Source organism: Molossus molossus, unplaced genomic scaffold (assembly GCF_014108415.1).
Source record: "Molossus molossus isolate mMolMol1 unplaced genomic scaffold, mMolMol1.p scaffold_m16_p_2, whole genome shotgun sequence".
In the NCBI taxonomy this organism is placed as follows: Eukaryota; Metazoa; Chordata; class Mammalia; order Chiroptera; family Molossidae; genus Molossus; species Molossus molossus.
Window position 1 is genome coordinate 63,278,461 of NW_023425355.1, and position 22,665 is coordinate 63,301,125.

A 22,665-nucleotide genomic window follows, 5' to 3' on the forward strand; every position below is an offset into this window, starting at 1 on the left:
CATGGCCAGGGTCGGTGCTCAATCTATGGCAAGGCTTAGGCCCATTCTGAGGTCAGTGGGAAAGGATTAGTCAATGGCATGGGTGAGGGGCTCAATCTAGTCAGGTGAGGGACTCAGCCTACAGTCAGGGTTGGGATCCGAGGGTTAAGGGCTCAGATTGTGGACATCTTAGGGCTCAGTCTGTGGCAATGAAGATGGAAGAACAGAGGCATTTCAGAGGTAGAAAGCTAAGGGCTCAGTAACTAACTGGATAGGGGAGAGTGTTCCAATTTCCAGTTTGATTCAATGGGTGCATGGGAACACTGTTCATGTCAAGGGGGGACCCAGGAGGAGGAGGAGGAGGAGCAGGTTTTTGGAGTAAGATAAGGGGAACAGTGTCTGGATATGGTGAGTTTAAGTTATTCTAGAGATATTTAAAATAGAGATACCTTTCAGGGAGTAAAAAATATGTGTCCAAGAGCTCAACAGGGTAGTTTGTCCCTTGGAGCAGAAAACATGATCAGGAGGAGAATTTGACCCCTGTAGGACATAGTTGTTCTAAAACCAAAGCTAACTAAAAAAGGTGTGATTACAATTTTTATATAAATTATGTTTAGAAGGAAATATACCAGAATTGTCATAATGATTATATTTAAGTTCTGGGACTTCCCCCCTTTCTTTCTACTTTTCAGCATTTTTTCCAATTTTCTTTCATGGGACTGTTAATTCTTCATAGAAAAATAATGAGAATGCTCAGTTCTGCCTAATATCCCTGAAGGATCCAGAATAAAAATTAATAACATGCCGCTGGGTTTGGCCACTGGGCAGTCACCCTGGTTAAACCAGTTTCAGGGAAGTGCTAGAGTCCCAAGGCTCATTACCATGGATCGCAGAGAGGACAGTCTGAGGCAGGCAGTCAGGTGTAGTGATTACAGCCCATACAGTTAAGAGCTGTCTGTCCAATATGGTAGCCACTAACCATGGGTGACTAGTTAAATATAAATGTAAATTTTTTTCAAGAATAAAAATCAGCCCTGGCCGGTTTGGCTCAGCGGTTGGAGCGTCGGCCTGCGGTCCAGAGAGACCCGGGTTCGGTTCCCGCTAAGGGCACGTACCTCGGTTGCAGTTTGTCCCCGGCCCTGGTTGGTCGTGCGGGTGGCAGCCACTCGATGTGTCCCTTCACGTCGATGTTTCTCTCTCTCTCTCTCTTCCTCCCTCTCCCTCCCGCTCTATCTGAACAAAAAAATGGAAAAATGTCCTCAGGTGAGGATAAAAAAAAAAAAAAAACAGAATAAAAATCAGTTTTTAGTTGGGCTAGCCATTGTTCAAGTGCTCCATAGCCACATGTGACTAGTGGCCCCATACTGAATAACACAAATATAGGACACTTCTAGCATCTCAGAATATTCTACTAGATTGTGCTGATCTAGAGCCAGACTGCCTGGGTTTGAAACCAAGCTCTTCAACTTACTGGTAGTATGTCCTCGGGCAAGTTACCTAACTTTTCTGTGCAACATTTTCCTCATTTATAAAATTGGGGTGATTATATTATTGAACCCATAGGGTTAAACGAATCAATATGTATAAAGAACTTAGAACAGGACCTGGCACAAAGTAGGTTCTCACTGTTTTAGGTATCAGGGACTTCTAGGGGACTGGTAACATTTTATTTCTTCACCTGCATAGCGAGTTCATAGATGTTCATTTTATAATTATTTTTAAATACACACACACACACACACACACACACACACGTGATTTATGCACTCTTTTGTATTCGTGATACAAATTTTTTTGCAGTAAAAATTGTTTCCTAAAAAGAGTGAGAGAAAGGAGGAGAGAAAGTAAACACAGAGGGTGGTACCTATGCTGGGGAGAAGAATGGCACTAAGAAGATGGTATTTTGAAGCAGGTGGGCAGAAGAGAGGGATGGTTTTCTTTTAGGGCTGGGGAGATCTGACTATGTCCTAAGTTGAGAAGAAAGGTCTGGAAGGCCTGAAAAATATAAGAGAAAGAGAGGTGATCAGTGGTTTGAGGTCTTGAGGGAGGTAGGAGAGAAGAGATTAGGTACAGGGCCAGGAATTACCCTTGGAAGGAACAGGGACAGTTCTTTTTCCCAGGCCAGTGGAAAGGAGTTAAGAAAGTGGTGTTATCATTAAAAGGGAGGAGGGATGGCAACTGAGGGTGTCCTTGGCCTTGAGCTTCTCTGTGGATTGGAGTAGAGGCTGTCTGCTGAGGGTGAAGGAGTACCTGTGGGGTTGGAAGGTATGGGCTTGGGAGCTTCTATGAACAGGCACTATGAAGGACAGAAACAGTTGCTAAGCAACTAGAAACAAGTAAAAAAATGACCAATAGCATTGAGAACCCAGGTAAGGCTAGATTTTCTTGCTTTCTCCTCTAGGCACTCCAGGTGTTCAATAAAACTGAGCAACTTTAGATAAGACAGACAGGACAGAAAGTATATTGTGCTCAAAGCCCACTAGGGGGCAGCCTTTTGCAGTATGCTAGAGATTGGACCAAGTTTTCCATCTTCACAAGGATTTAGGATAGAGAGCATCAGAATTAGGCTGAGGTGCCCTTAGATCCAGCTGGATCTCCTCTTGGTGAAGATGGGGAGATGGCAGCCAGATAAGGGTAGGGAACAGGACTTGCCTAGGTGACACTGTGGCCAATCTAAGATCAGAACCCAGGACTCCTGACTCCTAATCTTCCGTTTCTTCTACTGTACCTGGCTGCCTCTTCTCTAGTTTGTGGAAAGAGGGGAGTGGAGGGTGGTGATGAGTGTGCCAGGACACTATCCGATGTGTACAGCTAAGTGCATTGACAATGTTCTCTCTTAGCCCTAGCGCAGGGCAAGGTACGGAATGGGGAGGACCTGCTTTCCAACTTCCTCCCACCAGAAGACTCCATTTCCAGTTTATCCTAAATTTCAGATCAAAGCTAAAAAGATGGTTATGAAGGTTCATCAACCAGGCTAAAGACATGAGTCTGAAGATGCCGGGGGTTGGACTCTGCCCTGCAGTTCCAGCTGGCAGTGCTCACTCCTGCTATGTCGTTATCCCAGCAACTTTCTCACTGTGACACTGGGGATGAAGAGAAGTGGCTGGAAACGAATACGAAGGTCAGCGTACAACTGTGCATTCAACCCACGTTGTTGACTAGCCAACAGCTCAGCTGGTATACTTAGCAGCTGCTTGGCCGACTTAGTGACTGCACGTGCCCTGTAATTGCACATGGGCAACCAGCTCACTAAATGACTGCCTGATGATTACTGACTGGCTGCATGAGTGACTAGCTGGCACACAGTCTGGCTGGCAAGCAGGCCCAGTGCCCTGAACCTAGTAGGTGCTTGATCAATATTTGCTGACTGGCTAACCAGCCAGCCGGCTGGCTCACTGGCTGTCTGCCTGCCCGCCTGTCTGTCTGTGTCTATTTGATCATCCGCACTGGCTGACGGAGCCCCAGTCTTTGGGGGCTGTACCTGGTGTATATCATCCATCCCGTTGCTTGCAAACTCAAAGATCAGGTCGCTGGGCTGCAAGGTAATAGCCATGCTGTCTTCTCAGAGCTAACAGCAGGATTCGCACGGCCCTCTGGAGCTGCAGGGTTTTCTTGATGAAGAGATGCAGCTCAGGTACCTTGAAGCTTAGAGCCTACACCCGGAGCCACAGGAGAATGGGGATGTAGAGAGCTGGAGTACGTGGTGGCCTAAGCCACGTTCAAGGCTGCATGCTGGGCTGGGCCAACCGCAGGAGTGACCTAGAGAGAAGGGAGAAGTGAGGGCACTGAGTAATCACCTTCCTGGAGCTCTGTTCCCAGGACATCTGGTGAACCAGAGAGACCCTGCCACACCAGGGCAGGCTGCCAGAAGATGGATGGCTAAAAGGGGAGGGCAATGGGAGAAGGGGGAAGGAGAAGAAAGGAGGCAGGTAAAGAAAGAGGGCAAAAGGAAGTTAACTGAGTCACTTGCAGTGGGAAGTGGCCAAGCCCCAGTGCCAGTCTCAGCCACCAGCATCTGCACCTAAGCTGGCCCTGAAGATAGGCAGCCTCCCTCCATTCCCTTCTCCACTGCCCAGGAGGTGACAGGTAGAGGGACTTTGGTCTCTCTCCACCCTGAACATTAGTCCCCAGGGTGTGGCCACAGGGAAAGTCAGAGCCTCGTGGATGGGGCAATAGCATGAAAAAGCCCTGAAATTCCTTTGGCTCAGGAAAGAATCTTGCGTGAGGGGGTGTGGGTGGGGACACATGGCTGTAAAGGGTGGTCTTCCAGACTCTGCCTTGGCTCAGTTTACCTTGGGAGTCACTTAGCTCTGAAGGGCAGAATCTCGAGAGGAAGAAATGTGCTGTGAGGCTTGTGTTGTTCGCCTGACCCTGCTTATGGGGATGGGACTCTCAGACACGGCCACACCTCTAAAGAGCCTGGAGACGGGGACCGGTGAGCTCACAAGCTCTGAGTACTTATCACCAACCATCCCACTAGCACTACCTACCAGCAGAGAGATGGCTTCTGTGCTGCCTGTGGGCTTGTGTTCTTAGTTCAGCTTTGCTTTCAGTTTCAAGACTGAACTGTCACCCTGGGAACTTGTGAGGAGAGCCCTGGTTGGGGGAGGGGACCAAGGAACCTTGCCCATCCTCCAGGGCTGGCTCAGAGGCCCTCCTTTTCCAGGAAATCTGTCTGCTGCAGCCTGCACGTCTCTCTTCTCCTTGAATGCCTCTCATGCTAAGTCTGTACCTCAGGCATTCACATGGCACCCGGGCCTCCAATTGTTTCCTGTGCTTGCTCTGCTTGTGCGTGTTGTGTAGGGTCCCACCCATGCCTGCTCCCACATCCCTCCTGCTAGTCTGCTCTGCTTCTCTAGCCCTGAACAGTTGGGCTTCTCCATTTCCAGGTGCCCATGTCTTTGGCCCACTGTGTGTGTGTGTGTGTGTGTGTGCACGCTGGGTCTACAGACAGCCTGGTTAAACCATGAGTGTCTGAAAAACTGTGGCCATGCACTATAGTAGGAGCAACACACTTGACCCCTACCTCCTCGACACTCCTTTGGCAGTGCTAAGGGTGGCAAAACCTTCTCCTGGCTGGAAAGAAATGAGGAACTTCAGAGAGGGGCAAAGTGGAGGAAAGGGAGGGGGACCACAGATGACCTCCCTGATGACCGCTCTCCCCCGCAGGAGACACCCAGGCCTCTCCCACTTCCTTTCCGTTAGCCCACAAGGCTGGCTCCACCCTCTCCCCACCCCTATTCTCATCCCCACACCTTTCTACCCACCCCTCAAAAAACTTTGAGAAGTCACTCAACTCAACCTGTCAGGTTTGAGTTTCCCTTTGGGTAAGTGACAGGCTGATGACTGCTCGCACAGAGAGGAAGCACAGGGGAAACCATAGTCCTCTCCTGAGTTCCACCCCTCCTACCCCACCCCCACCCGACCCTGCATGTGACCTAGTGTCCTGTGTCCTGAGGAGCCTCCCAGGGCCATTTATGCTTGGAAGGTCTATCTCCCCCAACCAAAGCACCCAAGGCCCACATTCCGAAGCTCTAGTCCTCCCACAGGCCAGCTGGCAGCCCCCAGGAAGCATTCTCAAACTAATCAAATGAAAGGCTATCACTTTCACCTAATCCCACTTTGTCTAAACACAAAACTTCTGAAACTCCTGTGTCTGTTTCCTCTCCCTCCAAGGGCCTGGGGCCTTCAGGTTTGCTCATCTCTTGGGCTTCTCCTCACAGGTCAGTATTTCATGTTTGCGAGTTCAGCACCCCTGACCTCAGCCTGTGGAACTTCAGTGCATCTTCCCTGCCTCCCCCATCAGACAGTGGCTTCCTTGAGGACAGGGATGACTATGTTAGTCAGTGATGAAACTTTAGCATCTTGCACTGTGCTTGGCATGTAGCAGACACTCAGTTTGGGTTTGTGGAGTGAATCAATCAATGGCACTGGTCATTCCATACAAGTGAGATGTGTTTTCTGGGCAATAAGTATATCTGTTTGTATAATGGGTGTGGGGTGGGTGTTGTGTCCTCTGGCTTATACAAGAATGAGAGGAATGTGTGAACTCTATGTGCATAATACCTATATTTTTTCATTGTAATTTACAATGGGAGTTTGCTGTATGTGTGCAAACACACAGTAGATATATATGTGCAGGGCATGCCCAGGTGTCCCGAGTGTGGGGACATGTGTGTGACAGCCTCTGTATCTTAAGGCTACCCTGCTCAGGCCATTAGGGCAGCAAGCTCAGTCATCGCTTCCCCACCCCAGCTCATGCCAGCTCATATTGGCTGTGGTGAAAATAGGGGTGGGCTGCCGCTGCTACTGCCCCCCTCAAAAATGCAAAGTTCTATGCTTTCCAGGGAGAGAATGCCTGCAGAATATGTATGTGGCCAATGGGTCCTTGGGGTGAGCCCCCCAAGCTCCATTCTGCTAGGGAGGTATTAGGAGAGGGGAGGCAGCACAAGGAGGAGAGGTTTGAAATAAAAGAGACTGATCCAGTTGCCCTCTCTATGTGTCCACATGTTTAAGTCTCTAAATTAAGGACTTGGTTGGTGCATATCCCACTGGTCCAGGGCTGTAAGTACTGGGAGGCTGTACCCAGCACCCACAGCTGATCCTGAGGTCTCGTTCTGCCCAAGCTGAGCCTGAGGTGTAGGGGGGCAAGTAGCTGTCCCATTTGTCCTACTCTGTTGGCTGAGGCTAAGATAACCCCCGCGCCCCAACCAACCATGGAACCTTCCAGTCCAGAAGTTTCGTTCCTCCCCCTTCAGATGTTTGAGGATTTGAAAGTGAGAGGTGGAGAGAGGCTCATTTGCATGCTCACTCACTCTCCCCAGCAGAGGAGTGAACCACCTCCCCAAGTCCCTCAAAATAACCTCCCTCTCCTAGGAACCTGAAATCAAAGAAGCCATCACCACAGAAGGCCCACCCTGCTGGAGACCACAGAGGCCCACACCAGGGGCTCCCCTCACCAGTGTCCTCAGAGATGCACTGGGACGCAGATTCAACGGCCCAGAGCCCTGGGCACTGTCTTTCCAGCAAATAGGGGGCTGCTGGTGGTGGTGGGGTATACACAGACAGTTGGCTGAAGGAATTGAGGCACCTGGGAACGGACAGTAACTAGTGGTGAATTCCTCCCACCCCACCCCATTACTGCATCAGTCAAAGTCAACCCCCCGGGGTGTTAAGAGCTCCACTCCTTTGACTCCCTTGAAGGTCACTGCAAGATCCCGGGCTCCCAGAGCCCGTTGTACTTGGGCTGAAAGCAAACCCTCTGTGAGAGCCTATGGCCTCTAGACACTGTGCAAATGTGTGAGCCACAGGAGGGAGTGAGCAAGTGAGGGCGCCTAAGTCCCAGGCCTGCAAATGCACACCTCTGGCTCTCTGTGGTTCTGACTGCATTTCAAAACCAAAATATCAAAATAGAAGTGGTTTGGGCTGCTCCTGCATCACCACAGCTGGGTGGTGGTGCAAGCGTAAAGACCCTTTCTGGGGCTGTCACTGGAACACGTTAAGCAGTGTTCAGCACCCACCCATCTGGGCCTCCTTTACAGGAAACAGCTTCTATGTGAAAGCCACGTCCTCAGTCTCCGTGGAGTGAGTTTAAATCTACACCCGTTCAGCTGAACCAATGGCTCTCACCGAACTGCTGGTAACACCCGTGACATTTTCACACACGCCAGGAAACATGGGGGCCAGATGGTCAGCTGGGCCACAAAGCAGAATTCTCCTTCAGTTCCTTGTCCCCTCTGGGCCAGCTCTGGATCCTAAAATACCCAGTCCCCCATGAAACCTTTCTGGAATTCTCTGGAAAGGAAGTGACAATTTCCTTCATGCCATTTCCCACTCCCTCAACACTCCTCCCCCACAACCACAAACAAAATGGAAACTACCTCAGGAACATCTGTACCCTCCACTGAAAAACAGCCCCTCCTCCAGCTAATAGTCATCCAGCAGCAAATTTGCATGCTGCATCACATGACCAGTGGCATGTATTTAAGAGGCTGAGGGCCACAGTTAGGAAGGGATCCAATCTCTAGCTATGGATGGAGCAGAGGATTCCCACACGACCTTGACTCAGACGGCCAGCTGAACTCTCCTCCTTGAGCGAATGCCCAATAAAGGGGCCCCAGCCACAGCCATTTTGTCAGCTCCTTCTCTTCTATTCCTTTATTTCCACCACTCCCTCCATTTGAGATGAAATCCGGAAAAGAGAGGAAAAATAAAGGTTTTGCAAACTCTGTTGCTTGGGGTTTCTCTGTGCTCATTTATAAGAAACCCAGTTTCCTTCCTTGACCCTGGGTCACTGCTTGATTCCAGCATAGGGCTTGTCACAATTCTAGTGGTAAGGCGGGCCCAGAGCTCTTCTCCAGCTGCTCCCAGAACTTTTTCAGGTCCGGTTTTGTCCCTACCTTCCCAGGCCCTAGGCTGTCCCAGTTGGAGGAGCAATTAGGGCTGCAGGAGACTGTAGGCCACAGGCGGAGAGATGGCCCCTTGTCTTTCTGCAGGCCCACCCAGTGTGTGGTGTACCCTTCCCAGGTTGAGGGAGGAGGACAGAAGCCCTCCCTCTCACAGCTGCATCCCAACAAAATGTGTAACCCGGGAAAAGTTAGCCATTTTTCTGGGCTGTGGTATCTGTCATCCTAAAAGTGGGTAAGGGCTAAGGGTAATTCAGGCTTAGCAGATGCTCACCAGGAAGTCTCGGGTGAATGAAGATGGTGGTGGGAAAGCACTTTGAAAATTATAAATTAGTCATCCAGATGATGAGTTGCAGGTGACCTCCAGAGAGCAAGTGAGACTGGGGACACCATGAAGCCCCCAGAATTCCCCCCCCCATTGGCTCCAGAACATAGACAGGATGGGGCTGGAGGCCTCTAGTTTTTGTCTTGGAAGGATCTGGCTCCTCGCCTGGGTTGGGGGCCCCACAGGAAGGGGCAGGCTGCCGTGGTTGGAGGAATGCTCCCAGTCCCCTGTCCTTACCACCTTCACCCCACCCCAGCACTTTGGGTTGTGGTTATGTGGCAATAAGAGCAGATATAAGCCAAATAGGGGAGGATGAGCAGGGGGAGGGTGATTGACAAAGGGAACCTATTTCCTCAGCTGCCCTGACCGCCAGGGGCCTTGCCTGAGAAAGCCCAAAGAGCACCCCCTGGAGGTGCCTGTGGCTACCACATCCTCCTCTCTAGTGCTCCAGGGACAGAGAGGAGGCAGAGGGACACCAAAATTTTTTTGTGTGAAGTGAAGGGCAAGCTAATAAAGAGGAAAACACACTGCAGGAAAAGAGGCAAAGCCATGTCCGGGACAGTTACTGAACCCGAGTATGGGGGGACTTCAGAAGTCCTAGAAGATCATAAAGGCACGGGGATTCCAGCAAAAAGATCCAGTGTTGCCTTGGGGTTTAGGCAGATCACTTCCTCTTCTGTGAAATGAGGACACCTACCCTAGCTTAAAGGGTGATTGTGAAAGGCCAGTGAGTTAACATAAATGAAAACTCTGTTATGTCCCAAATATATTTTTCATTTTCCCAGTCTGATTTATGTCCTTTTGGCCATGGTCACTCATTAAGTACTCAGCATATCTTTACCTAGATGGACAGGAAGGAAGGGAAATGGGGATGGTTGGATGAAAGGAAAACAGAGGGAAGACATAACCAACAACCATACAACTTATGGCAGAGAGAGGAAACCGGCTATGGGGAGGAAGGGAAGTGAGTTGAATAAGTGCATAGGTCCGAGATCCACCCGGCAGCAGAATGTGAAAATATGGAGAGCAACTGGGAGTTACTGTCAATTCTTGAGCAAGGGAGGGGCACAAAGCAACAGTTCTTTAGGAAGATTGATTTGTTCTGATACATGAGTGGAGGAGATGGAAGGAGACCAGGTGAGGCAGCTGGAACCCAGGAGGCAAACGTCAGAAACACCCTAAGGAGAAAGATGACAGAGTATGGGGTAAAACGGTAGTTGAAGAGATTCCAAGATGTATCATCTGTTCTTTTTTTGGGGGGGGGGTGTATGTGCCTCTAGCAGGAACTGAACCCGGGACTCTCTGGTCCGCAGGCCAACACTCCAACTGCTGAGCCAAACCGGCCAGGGCTCATCTGTTCTTGCTGTAAGAATGTTGAGATATGAAGTGACTGAGCCAGGAAATATGGCAAGAATATGAGTTCATCTTGGACGTTTTGAAGTTGGGATTATCTGAAAAAAACAAAAACCAGGATTAATGGTGGAAAAAAGAGGACCCAGAGCCCTGGCCAGTTTGGCTCAGTGGTTGGAGCACTGGCACATGGACCAAAGGATCGCAGGAATGATTCCAGTCAAGGGCACATACATCACTTGCAGTTCGATCCCTGACCCTGGTCAGAGTCGTGTGGGAGGCAATCAGTCGATGTATCTGTCACACATCGATGTTTCTCTCTCTCTCTCTCTCTCCCTCCCTCCCACTCTATCTGAAAAACCAATGGAAAAATATCCTCAGGTGATGATTTAAATAAAAAAAAGAGGACACAGAGAGTCGTTTTGCTAAACACACAGACACACAGGCAAGAAGGGCCTCAACAGGTCTTCAGTGGCCATAAGAGCAGGCCTGGCCTGGTGAGGCTGGCAATCTGGCCACAATACTGTAGGAGCAAGTAACATGTGCTGAATGAAAGTTGGATTTGAAAGGTATACCCCCACCCCCACCCCCAGGAAGGCTGGCTTGCTTCCTTGGGGGCTAGGGTGGAAAAGGAGAGAGGGAACAGAAACACTGACCAGAGATCAGTTAAATCCATTACTGGTTTTTTAAGAAACTGGGGTAATCTGTGACTTGGCACTGACAGGACATTAAGTGACATAACTTTTATTTAAGGGACAGTGTTCTTTGTCAAGGTCCTTGCCAGATCATGTCCTAGAAACTGAGGCAAAGGCTCCTTGCTCAGATCTGGAACTTCCCCAGGCAGGAGGGGCCATGCTGGGTTCACTGCTGAGCTCTGGGGCCCATCCAAATGCACTCTCTACCTCTGGCCACATCCAGAAGAGGGTGCAAGGAAGGATGAGGTATAAAGACAGCCTGCTAGGGCGGGTGACATGGGCAGACAAGGAGCACAACCTCAGCCCTGATCTCACCACGAGCTCCTGGGGAGTGGTTCCCTTCTTCTTCACCCACACTGCTGAAATCCTTTACTTGAATCAGAGTCCCAGGATATCAAAGTTAAAATGGACCTGAAAGATCATCACATCCGTCCCTCCTATCATCCAACTGCAGACACCAAGTTCTTGAGGGAGAAGTGACTTGCTGAAGGTCACACAGCTAGTTGCCATGACTTCCAGGAGATCTTTCTTCCTCCCCTCCTCATTGTCTCTCGGCATCCTCAATGAAATCAACCCTTTCCTCTGGTGAGGACAAACAGCAACCAATGACCTAGGGTTGGCAAATACAATGAGGCCACGCAGGTGCAGAACACACTGAACTTCTACAGAAACTTCCCCATCTCCATGCTTTTGTTCACACTCTCTCCTATGCCTGGTATGTCCTTACCCAAGTTCTGTGGCTCAAATTTTCACATGGTGTTCAAGATCTGAAGCATTAAATAAACGAAATCGGCAAAGTATCAGGATACAAAATAAACATCCAGAAATCAATGGCATTTGTATACACCAATAATGAACAGTCAGAAAGAGAAACTAAAAAAACAACCCCATTTACCACTGCAACAAAAAAATTAAGATTCCTAGGAATAGACTTAACCAAGGAGGTAAAAGACCTGTTCTCAGAAAAGTACAGGACATTAAAAAAAAAAAAAAAAAAAGAAATAGAGGAAGATATAAAAAAGTGGAAGCATATACCATGTTCATGGATTGGAAAAATCACCATCATTAAAATGTCCATACTACCCAAAGCAATCTATAGATTCAATGCAATCCCTATGAAAATACCAACAGTATATTTCACAGATCAAATACTCCAAATAGAACAAATACTCCAAAAGTTTATATGGAACCAAAAAAGACCCTGAATAGCCACAGCAATCTTGAAAAAGGACAAAGTTGGAGGGATAAAAATTCCAGATATCAGGTTATACTACAAAGCCACTGTAATCAAAACAGCCTGGTACTGGCACAAGAACAGGCATATAGAACAATGGAACAGAACAGAGAACGCAGAACTTAACCCAAGACATTATGCTCAATTAATATTTGACAAAGGAGGTAAGAGCATACAATGGAGTAAAGACAGTCTCTTCAATAAATGGTGTTGGGAAAATTAGACAGGTACATGCAAAAAAATGAAACTAGACCATCAACTTATGCCGTGCACAAGAATAAACTCAAAATGAATAAAAGACTTAAATGTCACTTGTGAAACCATAAAAATCCTAGAATAAAACGTAGGCAAAAAAATCTCAGACTTAGCATGTAGCAGAATTTTCACTGGTACAATACTTAGGGCAAGAGAAACAAAGGAAAAAATAAACAAATGGGACTACATCAAACTAAAAAGCTTCTGCACAGCAAAAAAAAAAAAAAAAAAAAAAAAAGAAACCAGCATAAAATGAAAAGGGAACCCACTGTATGGGAGAGCATATTTGCCAATGATACATTAGATAAGGGGTTAATTTCAAAAATATATATAAAGTACTGATACAACTCAACAAAAGGAAGATCAACAATCCAATAAAAAAATGGGCAGAGGACCTGGATAGACACTTCTCCAAACAGGACATACAAGTGGCCAAGAGACATATGAAAAAATGCTCAATGGCATTAATCATCAGAGAGATGTAAATTAAAATGACTATGAGGTATCACCTCACACCTGCCAGAATGGCCGCCATCAACAAATCATCAAACAAGTGCTGGCGAGGGTGTGGAGAAAAGGGGACTCTAGTACACTGCTGGTGGGAATCCACACAGGTGCAGCCACTATGGAAGTCAATATGGAGTTTCCTCAAAAAATAAAAAATGGAACTGCCATTTGACCCAGTGATCCCACTTCTAGGAATATACCCTAAGAAGCCTGAAACACCAATCAGGAAGAATGTATGTACCCCCATGTTTGTAGCAGCACTATTTACAATAGCTAAGATCTGGAAACAGCCCAAGTGTCCATCAATAGATGAGTGGATAAAAAAAGTTGTGGGACATTTACCCAATGGAATACTATGCAGCTGTAAGAAAGAAAGATCTTTTATCCTCTAATCTATATATTTTTTAATCCTCACCTCGAGGACATTTTTCCATTGATTTTCAAAGAGAGTGGGAGGGAGGAAGGGAGGGAGAGAAAGAGAGAGAGAGAAAGAGAGAGAGAGACATTGATGTGAGAGAGACACATCCATTGGCTGCCTCCTGCACGACCCCAACCAGGGCCCGTATCTAACCGCAACCAAGGTCCGCACCCTTGACCGAAATCGAATTCGCGACCCTTTGGTCTGAGGGCCGATGCTCTAACTGCTAAGCCCAACCTTCCAGGGCAATGTCTTATCCTCTGAGATGACATGGAGGGACCTGGAGAGTATTATGCTAAGCGAAATAAGCCAATCAGAGAAAGAAAGTATCACATTATCTCACTTAATTGTGGAATATAATGAATAAAATAAGCTGATGAACAAAGAGATTCAGAGACATGGAAGTAGGGAACAGACTGATAAACCTCAGAGGGAAGTGTGTGTGTGTGTGGGGGGGGCGAGGGGAGATAAACCAAAGAACATATGCATATATGTACACAGTGTGGTGAGGGAGCAGGAGCGGGGCGGGGGGGTGTCAATGGGGGGAAAAAGAACATCTGTAATACTTTCAACAATAAAAATAAATTTTAAAAAATATCTGAAGCAAATGCCTTTCCTTCTTCCTCCCCACCTGATATATTCTCTCCCCCTCCTCATCCTTGTCCTAATACCTTAGACTGACTTTTTAGACAAACTCAGGGGTCAAAAACTGTGGTCCATGTCCCAAATCCAGGCTGATGCCTGTTTTTGTATGGGCCATTAGCTAAGAATGGTTTTTACATTTTTAAGATTGGCCCTGGCCGATATTGCTCAGCGGTTAGAGCGTCGGCCTGCCGTACAGAGAGACCCGGGTTTGGTTCCCGCGAGGGGCACATACCTCGGTTGCAGTTTGTACCTGGCCCTGGTTGGACCGTGTGGATGGCAGCCACTCGATGTGTCCCTTTCACGTCGATGTTTCTCTCTCTCTCTCCCTCCCACTCTATCTGAACAAAAAATGGAAAAATTTCCTCGGGTGAGGATAAAAAAAAACACAAAAAAACATTTTTTAAGAGTGGGGAGAAAAATCAAAAGAAGAATAATATTTCATGCCACATGAGAATGATACAAACTTCAAATTCCATTGTTCACAAATAAAGTTTTATTGGAATACAGTTATGGTCATTTATTCACTCATTGTGGCTGCTTTTGCATTATAAATTGAATTGTTGTGACAGTTTGTATGGGCTGCAAAGCCTAAAATATTTACTATCTGGTCCTTTGCAGGAAAGGTTTGCTGACTCCTGGACTAAAGGCTTAGTGTGAATAGATTATTTAAGTTCATTTCTGAGAACAATGTCACAGAGCACTCAGAGGTGCCTAGAAGGAGGTGTGGAATTCCAAATACAAACTTGGCAGCTTCTCATTAGAAAGAAAGTCCTGGCTGTAGCTCTGCCCATGGTGTGACCTTGAGCAAGTCACTTCTGTTTTGTTAGCTTCTTGTTTCCTAAGCTGTAGAATGAGGGGATTGGACTGGATGGCCTAAGGTCCTTTGTAGCCCTATGATTTAGACTCTAAATTTTAGAGAGTCATCAACCTGTTACATTTATAACTCACAGTTTTGAGCAGGCACAGTCCTTATCATTTTCTCTCACAACAAAAGCTTACAGAAGGTTCCCCTGCCCAGCTGTGGTTTTCCGCTACCAACGTGGGCCCCCTGGCTCCAAACTCACCTGCACTGCTCCACCCTTCCCTTCCGCTGACCTGTCTGCCCTTCTCCCAGAATTCCTCTCCCTGCAGAAGAAACATGGCCTCTTCTGAGAGAGATCCCCCTCCAATCTGGTGGGCTGAGAGCTTTTTTTTTTTTTTTTTTGTAGGGGTGGAAACAGGGAAAGAAGGGTTCTCAGCTCTCCCCAGCCCACAGCCAACAGGTAGGAGGTAGGGCCAGGTTTCACCACACCCCTGCTCTGCCAGAGGAAACAGCTCCTCTCTGCCACTTCCTGTCCCAGGGGTTTCAGCAGTTTCCCCTTCAGGGCCTGCTGTCCCTCCCAGCCCCGCCCCTGCCCTGAGAGTACAGGGAGGGGAGAGTGGGGAGGGTCCTTCACAGGAAGGCTGAGGAGACACCTGTCTACACTGTTTTAGCTGGGGGAGCAGAGACCTGGGTGGGAGTTGGGCGGTCTCCAAAAACCCTCTCTTGTTAGGCAGGTGATTAAAGGTTAAGTTCATCACCTTACCTAGCTATAATGCTGGTCTGCCTTTGAGTGAGCCTGGCCTTAGAAAATTAAGAGACTGGGCAATAACTGCTGAGTCAATGTCCATCTGGGCTGAGGACCAGCCCCCTGGGTGCCTTCAAATGGAAGACAAGGGCGGGCTGAAGCAGAAGCCTGGGGAAAGTGGCCAACAATGGAGGTTAATTTGGAGGAGCAGGTAACACTGAAATCAAGATCATTTCATAATTTTGCATAATACCTCTCTGTCAAAAGAGCAGAATCCCACTTTCTCTCTCCCTACTCCCTCCACACCCCCTCAGGGCAATAGGACCCAGTGCCCCAGTGATAGGGCCCTGCAGCCTCCAAGGAGAATGTCTGCTCCACACAAGCCTGTTTCTCCACTCCTGCAAGTTGTAGTAAATACTGCTTCACAGCTGGTATGCAGGATGCCAAGGAAGCCTCAGAGACAACATCTGGATGGGCACCTTGACTCCTACCAGTCCCTCCCAACATCTGCAGTGCAAACCAAAGTCCGAGGTTTGGTTACAAGCGCAACTCAAAGTGGTAGCACGTGTTTGGAAAGCACATCTCACCTGGCTGAAGTGGCTCAGTTGGTTAAGGGGTGTCCTGTGCACCGAAAGGTTGTGGGTTTGATTTCCGGTTAGGGCACATACTGGGGTAGTGGGTTAGATCCCCGCCAGGGTATGTGCGGAAAGCAACCAATCCATGTTTCTCTCACATGAATGTTTCTCTGTCTCTGTCTCTGTCCCTCACTTCCTTCCTCTCTCTAAGCATGTCCTTAGGTGAGGATTAAAAAAAACAGTAATGATAAATAAATTTTAAGGGGGAAAAAATAAAGAAGAAGAAAGCACATCTAGACCGGGCGGAGGGGATGGGAGCACTTGAGATCAGTGCCCGCTCAGGGACTTTGGGGTTGGCACCCATTTGAGCTAGTGCTGGGCCAGGGATGGCAAGTGTGGCCACTGTGCCCTCAACCGTGGGCCTGCTGAGGGAGGGAGAGAGGGGCGTGTGCACTTGTTTAAACGTGAGCAAGATTTTCTTTTGCGCCCTCTGATATCACCTCAAGTTGTTCCCTCTGCTTCTGGGGAAGGGGGCCAAGCAGTAAAAATTACAGGGTGACAAGACAGACCAAAGGGAAGGTGGTAGGAACTTACATTTACTGGGTACAAGCTGTGGGGCTGGTGTCATGCCAGACACTTTACTATGTGGGCACTCTCCTTTAATTCTTACAACCAAATAGTTGGTCAGTGGTAGAGCTGGGGTTTGAACCTAGGTTTATTTCCAAATATTTTGCTCTTTGAAATTTATTTTCAATGAAATCTCTTTTGGTAACAACCCTGCCTTAATAGTTCCATTTAAGATACAGAAGTGAAGCTCAGAAAAGATTAGGTAACATGATCAAGGCCATACTGCCTGCTAAGAATGGTGGCAGAACTCAAACCCAGGCCTGTGTAACCTGCTTTTCCCACTGCCCCATGCTGGTGGGCATCTGCTCAGATCTGTTCGGGCCTTGCTCATAACACTCAACTTTGAAGGCTCAGAGCCTCTGTGATGTCCCTTCAACAAAAACTTCCCAAGTCAATGTCCCATCCCCCTTGAGGCCTCAATCTCAACCAAAGCTCCATATGATAAATGAATCCTAACTTATTGGGTCAAGTATGTACCAAAATGGTGACAGGTTGAGCCCCTGTGGCCAGCTGTGGATGAAGGGTACTGTGGAACAGGAGGCTTCCAGCTCTGGAATGAAGGAAACCAATGCTATTCCTGTACCTCAGGGGCCTACTGTTTCCAGAGAGTTCCTGGCTCAAGACCTGGAGTGCCATGGCATGGCCCTGCCCCATAAATATATACTTGTTCTCGGCTTACACATATGTAAGTCTGAGTTCTTATCTTGGGGTGTTGGTTCACATGCTCATTCAAATATTTATGGAAAGTCAGACCTGAGCACCTCAAGGGCTTACTGCCGGGTCCACGCTATTCTCTATGGTAGGGTCTCTTCATATCTAAGTTCTCAGTAAACTGGGGTAGCCCATCTGCCTGAACAATGTTGCTGTTTTTTTTCCCCAAAAAACTATTCTATAGCAAACGTCTCTTCAAAACTGAGGTCCAGAGGTTGCAGGGAAATGGGGAGTGACTGCTAATGGATCTAGAATTTCTTTATGAAGTCATGAAAATATTTTAAAATAGATTGTGGCCCTGGCCAGTTTGGCTCAGCGGTTAGAGCGTCAGCCTGCGGTCCGGAGAGACCCGGGTTTGGTTCCCGCTAAGGGCACGTACTTCGGTTGCAGTTTGTCCCCGGCCCTGGTTGGTCATGCGGGTGGCAGCCACTCGATGTGTCCCTTTCACATCGATGTTTCTCTCTCTCTCTCTCTCTTCTTCTCTCTCCCTCCCACTCTATCTGTACAAAAAATGGAAAAATGTCCTCGGGTGAGGATTAAAAAAAAAAAAAAAAGATTGTGGTGATGGATATACAACTCTGTGAGTATACTGAAAGCCAATGAATCATGTACTTTATTTGGGTAAATTATATGCTATTGCACTATATCTAATAGAGCTGCAATTAAAAAAACACCGAGACCCAGGGAGGGGTAGCAGCTCACTCGAGGACACACACAAGTTGATGGAGCAGCTCAGGCCAGACTCCAGGTCTTCTGAATTAGGTCTCTGGGGCTCTCTCTTCCTATCAGCCTCACCATAACCCTAAGCAAAGATAAGTGCTGAGGTTCAGTGAGTGTGCAAGGCAGGGCCAGCCCTATGTGGGAGGGTTGGCAGCTGGACATAAAACAACAGTATAGGCAGTAGAAAGTACTCTAGAGCAGGGGATTTAACTAAGATCAGCCATGAACATGGTCATGTTCCTCTCTGGATCCCAGTGCCCCCATCTGCAAAGTGGATGAGTTTGGTGATCCCTTGCAAAAGGCTCCACCAGCTCAGAGATTCTAATTATCAAGTACTGCAAGATGGCATAGAATAGCACGTCAGCTATATGGTTCTCATAGTACTACAGGGGGGCCTTGGACATAATTAGGTGTTCCACTTGATACTTCCACTACTAGTGATGACCAGGACTTTCCCGTGAGAGCCAAATTCCTCTCAGACAATTCTACTGTTGCCTTTCCCCACGGGGGGTGGGGTAGCTTGGTCTGGACGCCCCCCCCCCCAAGCAGTGCTAAGTGGGAGAATAACCCATAATAGAGACCCATTGATCATGTCCTTTGGAGGCATCAGGAACCAGGTTCTTGGCCTGGTGCCCAGGCAGCCCCACCTTGTGCTGAGTTTGCCTCTGCAGAGGAGGGAATGATTGCTGATGGCCACTGGTCTAGGCCCCGCTGGACAGGATGTTTCCACATTAAGCCCCACTTCCTGCAGCTAGGCCTGGCCTCCGGTTCCCCCCTTCTCCTGCCATCTGGTGGCCTGCCTACTGCCCCCTCCCCTTGCTGGGTGTTTACAGGCTGCCTTATCAGCCTGGGAATCTGGGCCTCACCCAGCTGGCTGCCCCGCCCCACCAGCCTGCCCAGGGCCCTACCTGCTATGGTTTCGTCACTACAGGCACTGTAGTCTGGAGAGGCCCCCTCCTGTGTAGGCAGGGGTGTGTGGATGAAGGCTTACTACCGAAACCTGAATATTCATAGTGCTTTATCTACCTTGCCCAAGCTGGGGGACAGCATGCTTTGTTCTTTCTATATTGTCTTGTCTCTGTCTGTAGGCTACTGGGACAGGAATGAGGTGTTTAGGCTGCTGCGGAGGCTCTTTGGCCTGGAGTGCTTCCTGGGCTCTTTTATTTCCAGCCACAAAGAGATGCCCTCCCAACTAGGCTGGAAGGCTTTGAGAGGACAAGCTGACTTTTTTTAAACAGCAGAGTACTGTTAAAGGTGGGCTGCAGGCTGAGTGTGCTGGAGGAGGAAAAGCTGGGGAATCCATGGGCATGGCCTCCACAAATCCATGCCCAGATTTCAGAACCTCTTGGGTCCCACGTGGTCTCCATCCCACCCTGGGATCTGCTCACCCACCCAAAGGCTGAGGCCAGAGCTAACCACTGAGCAGGTCCAACAACTTTCTTCCAGAACACAAGGCTTAGATTTGAACCAAGGAGGGGGAGGGGATGGGGACAGTAGGCAATTGAACATGCTGCAGGTGATGGATTTCCCTTTCCAACAGTTGAGCTAAAATCCTGATAGTTCAAGTTCGGACTTGTCCACAGGTAGGTGCCACGGGGACAGGGCCTGCCTGCTAAAGCTGACAAAACTCCAGAGCAGGAATCAGCAACTGTCCAAACCTTGCTCATCTTCCAGGGGTTTCCATTTTGTTCACTGATAAATCAGTTAAAATATATCTGGGCAGCAGTGATCCCACTTCTAGGAATATACCCTAAGAAGCCTGAAACACCAATCAGGAAGGATATATGTACCCCCATGTTCATAGCAGCACTATTTACAATAGCTAAGGTCTGGAAACAGCCCAAGTGTCCACCAGTAGACGAATGGATAAAAAAGCTGTGGTACATATACACAATGGAGTACTATGCAGCGGTAAGAAAGAAAGATCTCTTATCCTTTGAGACGACATGGAGGGACCTGGAAAGTATTATCCTAAGTGAAAGAAGCCAAGCAGAAAAAGACAAATACCACATGACCTCACTTATATACGGAATATAATGAACATAACAGTCTGAGGAATACAGTAGACCCAGACACATGGAAGTAGGGCACAGACTGACATCCCTCAGAAGAGGGGGTGGGGGGGTGGGGGGGTGGGAAGAGATAAACCACAGAACTTATATGCAGGTATGCATGACCAATGGACATGGACAACTAAGCCAGGGACGGGGCGGAGGTGGGGTGGGGTGGGGGGTGCCAATGGGGTAAAAAGGTAAAATATCTGTAACAAAAAAATAAATTAAAAATTCATAAAAAAATAAAAATAAAAAAATATAAAGTATATATATATATATGGGCAGTAGATTGCAACATTCACGCTTAAGATAAAATGTCATACTTCAGAGAAATGTTATGAGACCGTGTCCTTCTAGATGTAAAGCATAGAATTGAATAGTTTAGGGCACTTGGGTGACAAAGTTTGAAAAAAGTCTGCTCAAGCAATTTTGCCATTAATGTATGTAACCACAGGCACGCTATGTCACATGGCTATCACAGCCTTAGGCCTCCCCTCCTCCCTCTCCACCATAGATCTCATGCTACCCCGAGCTCCTCTCAAGATTACTGACCCTAGTTGCAATCAGGGCTTCCACAGGCCACCATCCCATCTGTCCAGGAATGACTTTCCCACTGTTCAGATATATAAACCACTCAATGTTCATGTGTTAATGGGTTAAGGTGTCACTTCTTTCCTTAACACACTCATTTTTTAAAATATGATTTTATTGATTTTTTAGAGAGAGAGGAAAGGAGAGAAATAGAAACATCGATGTGAGAGAGAAACATCCATCAGCTGCCTCCTGCACGCCCCTACTGGGGATGGAGCCTGCAGCCTGGGCATGTGCCCTGACCGGGAATCGAACTGGGACCTCTCAGTCCATGGGATGATGCTCAGTCCACTGAGCCACATTGGCCGGGCAACACATTGTCATTTTAAAAGGCCATCTGGAGTTGCCTTGCTTTAGCCTAAGGAGTGGCTCCCAGGCAATAAGGAGCACCTGTGGATAGGTGAGCCAGGGGTGTTTCTCAGTGACTCTGCCTCCTATTACACCATTAGCCAAGGAGAAAGCTGGTCTTCACCATCTACCCCCCAGGCCTGTGGTCACTGTTAGGAAGCTGTACAGAGTAGATGTGAAAGCCTTTGAAAAAGGTAACAACTAGGCTTGATACAGCAGAAAACCCACTTGACTGGGTGTGAGGAAAATTAAATTCCAGGCATGGCCCTGCCTCTCCCTAGCTCCTCCCTCGGCCTTTGAGCTGGCGCCAACTCCTACTCCAGGGCACACATTTAAATCTATGGCTGTGGTCACACAAGCCGTGCTAGGCAGTTTTAGAGTCCAGACTCATCTGCTTGGTTTCCAAAGGTCCTTCACAGTCTGACCCCACCCTACCTACTCAGCCTTGTTTCCCATGATTTCCCAACTCAAGCCTGGGCTTCAAGCCCAGTGGTCTCCTCATGGTCCCCTGAGGGAACATTCCGGGATCATTTACAGAGTTTCTCAGGCCTGCCATGCCCTTGCTGCTCTATTTTGCTTAATCAAATAGTGCCCATCCAGCAAGGTCCCGACCAAGTTCCCCAAACCCATGAAGCTGGTTACACCCTGATAACTACAGTCCACACCCATGTAGCCCCCTTCTCTAAACTCCCATAGCCCTTAAATTCCACCACAAGATCTCTTAATCCCACAGGTCTTGAATTGCTCTTTAATTCTTGTGTATGTCTTGTTTCCCCAACAGGCAGTAAAATCCGTGGGATTAAAGCCTGTCTCATCTTCTCTTGATTCTAACACAGGTCTTGGCATTCATAAATTAAGTCTATGTAAATTCTCAGCCTGAGTAAGATCCCTAGAAGAGATTCCAGGTCCTGAGAGATACAGTCTGGGGATAGGGATAGAGTAAGGGGGCAAGGGTCTCCATGCTTATATATTATTTGCCCCTTTTTGCTCTAAGCCTCTGTTAGGGGAAACACATACCAGCTAGAGTCATTTATTCCAAGCAGCATGGAGAAGGCAGTTGATCAATCAGGTCATCATTAAAGCATTATCTTTTTGTACAAAGGATGCTGAGGATAGACTTAATGCTGGATCAGTTGTTTTTTTTTTTATCCTCACCCGAGGACATTTTTCCATTTTTTTTTTTTTATTCAGATAGAGCGGGAGGGAGAGAGAGGAAGAGAGAGAGAGAAACATCGAAGTGAAAGGGACACATCGAGTGGCTGCCACCCGCACGACCCAACCAGGGCCAGGGACAAACTGCAACCGAGGTACATGCCTTAGTGGGAACGGAACCTGGGTCTCTCTGGACCACAGGCCGATGCTCTAACTGCTGAGCCAAACCGGCCAGGGCTGCTGGATCAGTTTTAAGGGCTAAAATGATTCAAGAGAATGGAGTGTGAGGATAATTATATGAGGACAACCTTTTTTAAAAAAAGAGGCCTTTTGTTGTCTAAACAGATAAGGTTGAAAAGGGGTATGATTGGCAGAGAAGAGGGAATCAATGGGGGAAAAGGAGGGAACATCTGTAATACAACAATAAAGATTTAAAAAAATGTTTAAAGGGGGTATGATTGGCATCTGTAAAATGATATATGGAGCAAATGAGTATGGACCCATTAATCAAAAATGGGTTGTTCTTA

At 47.8% G+C, this 22,665-nt stretch overlaps 1 protein-coding gene across 5 annotated transcripts in view; it reads right to left on the reverse strand.

Annotated features, from left to right (window-relative positions):
• ELF4 (E74 like ETS transcription factor 4) overlaps positions 1-22,665 on the reverse strand; it is a 46,295-nt gene that overhangs the window by 8,261 nt on the left and 15,369 nt on the right. For 2 of the 5 annotated variants that reach the window (XM_036270701.1, XM_036270702.1), the window contains exon 2: positions 3,461-3,738. In XM_036270701.1, the coding sequence (XP_036126594.1) occupies positions 3,461-3,532 (72 nt within the window). In that variant the 5' untranslated portion in view covers positions 3,533-3,738. Of the gene's footprint in view, positions 1-1,843; positions 1,975-3,460; positions 4,039-4,271; positions 4,893-22,665 lie in introns of those variants that run through there. The other 3 variants (XM_036270703.1, XM_036270704.1, XM_036270705.1) reach the window with 3 other exon arrangements.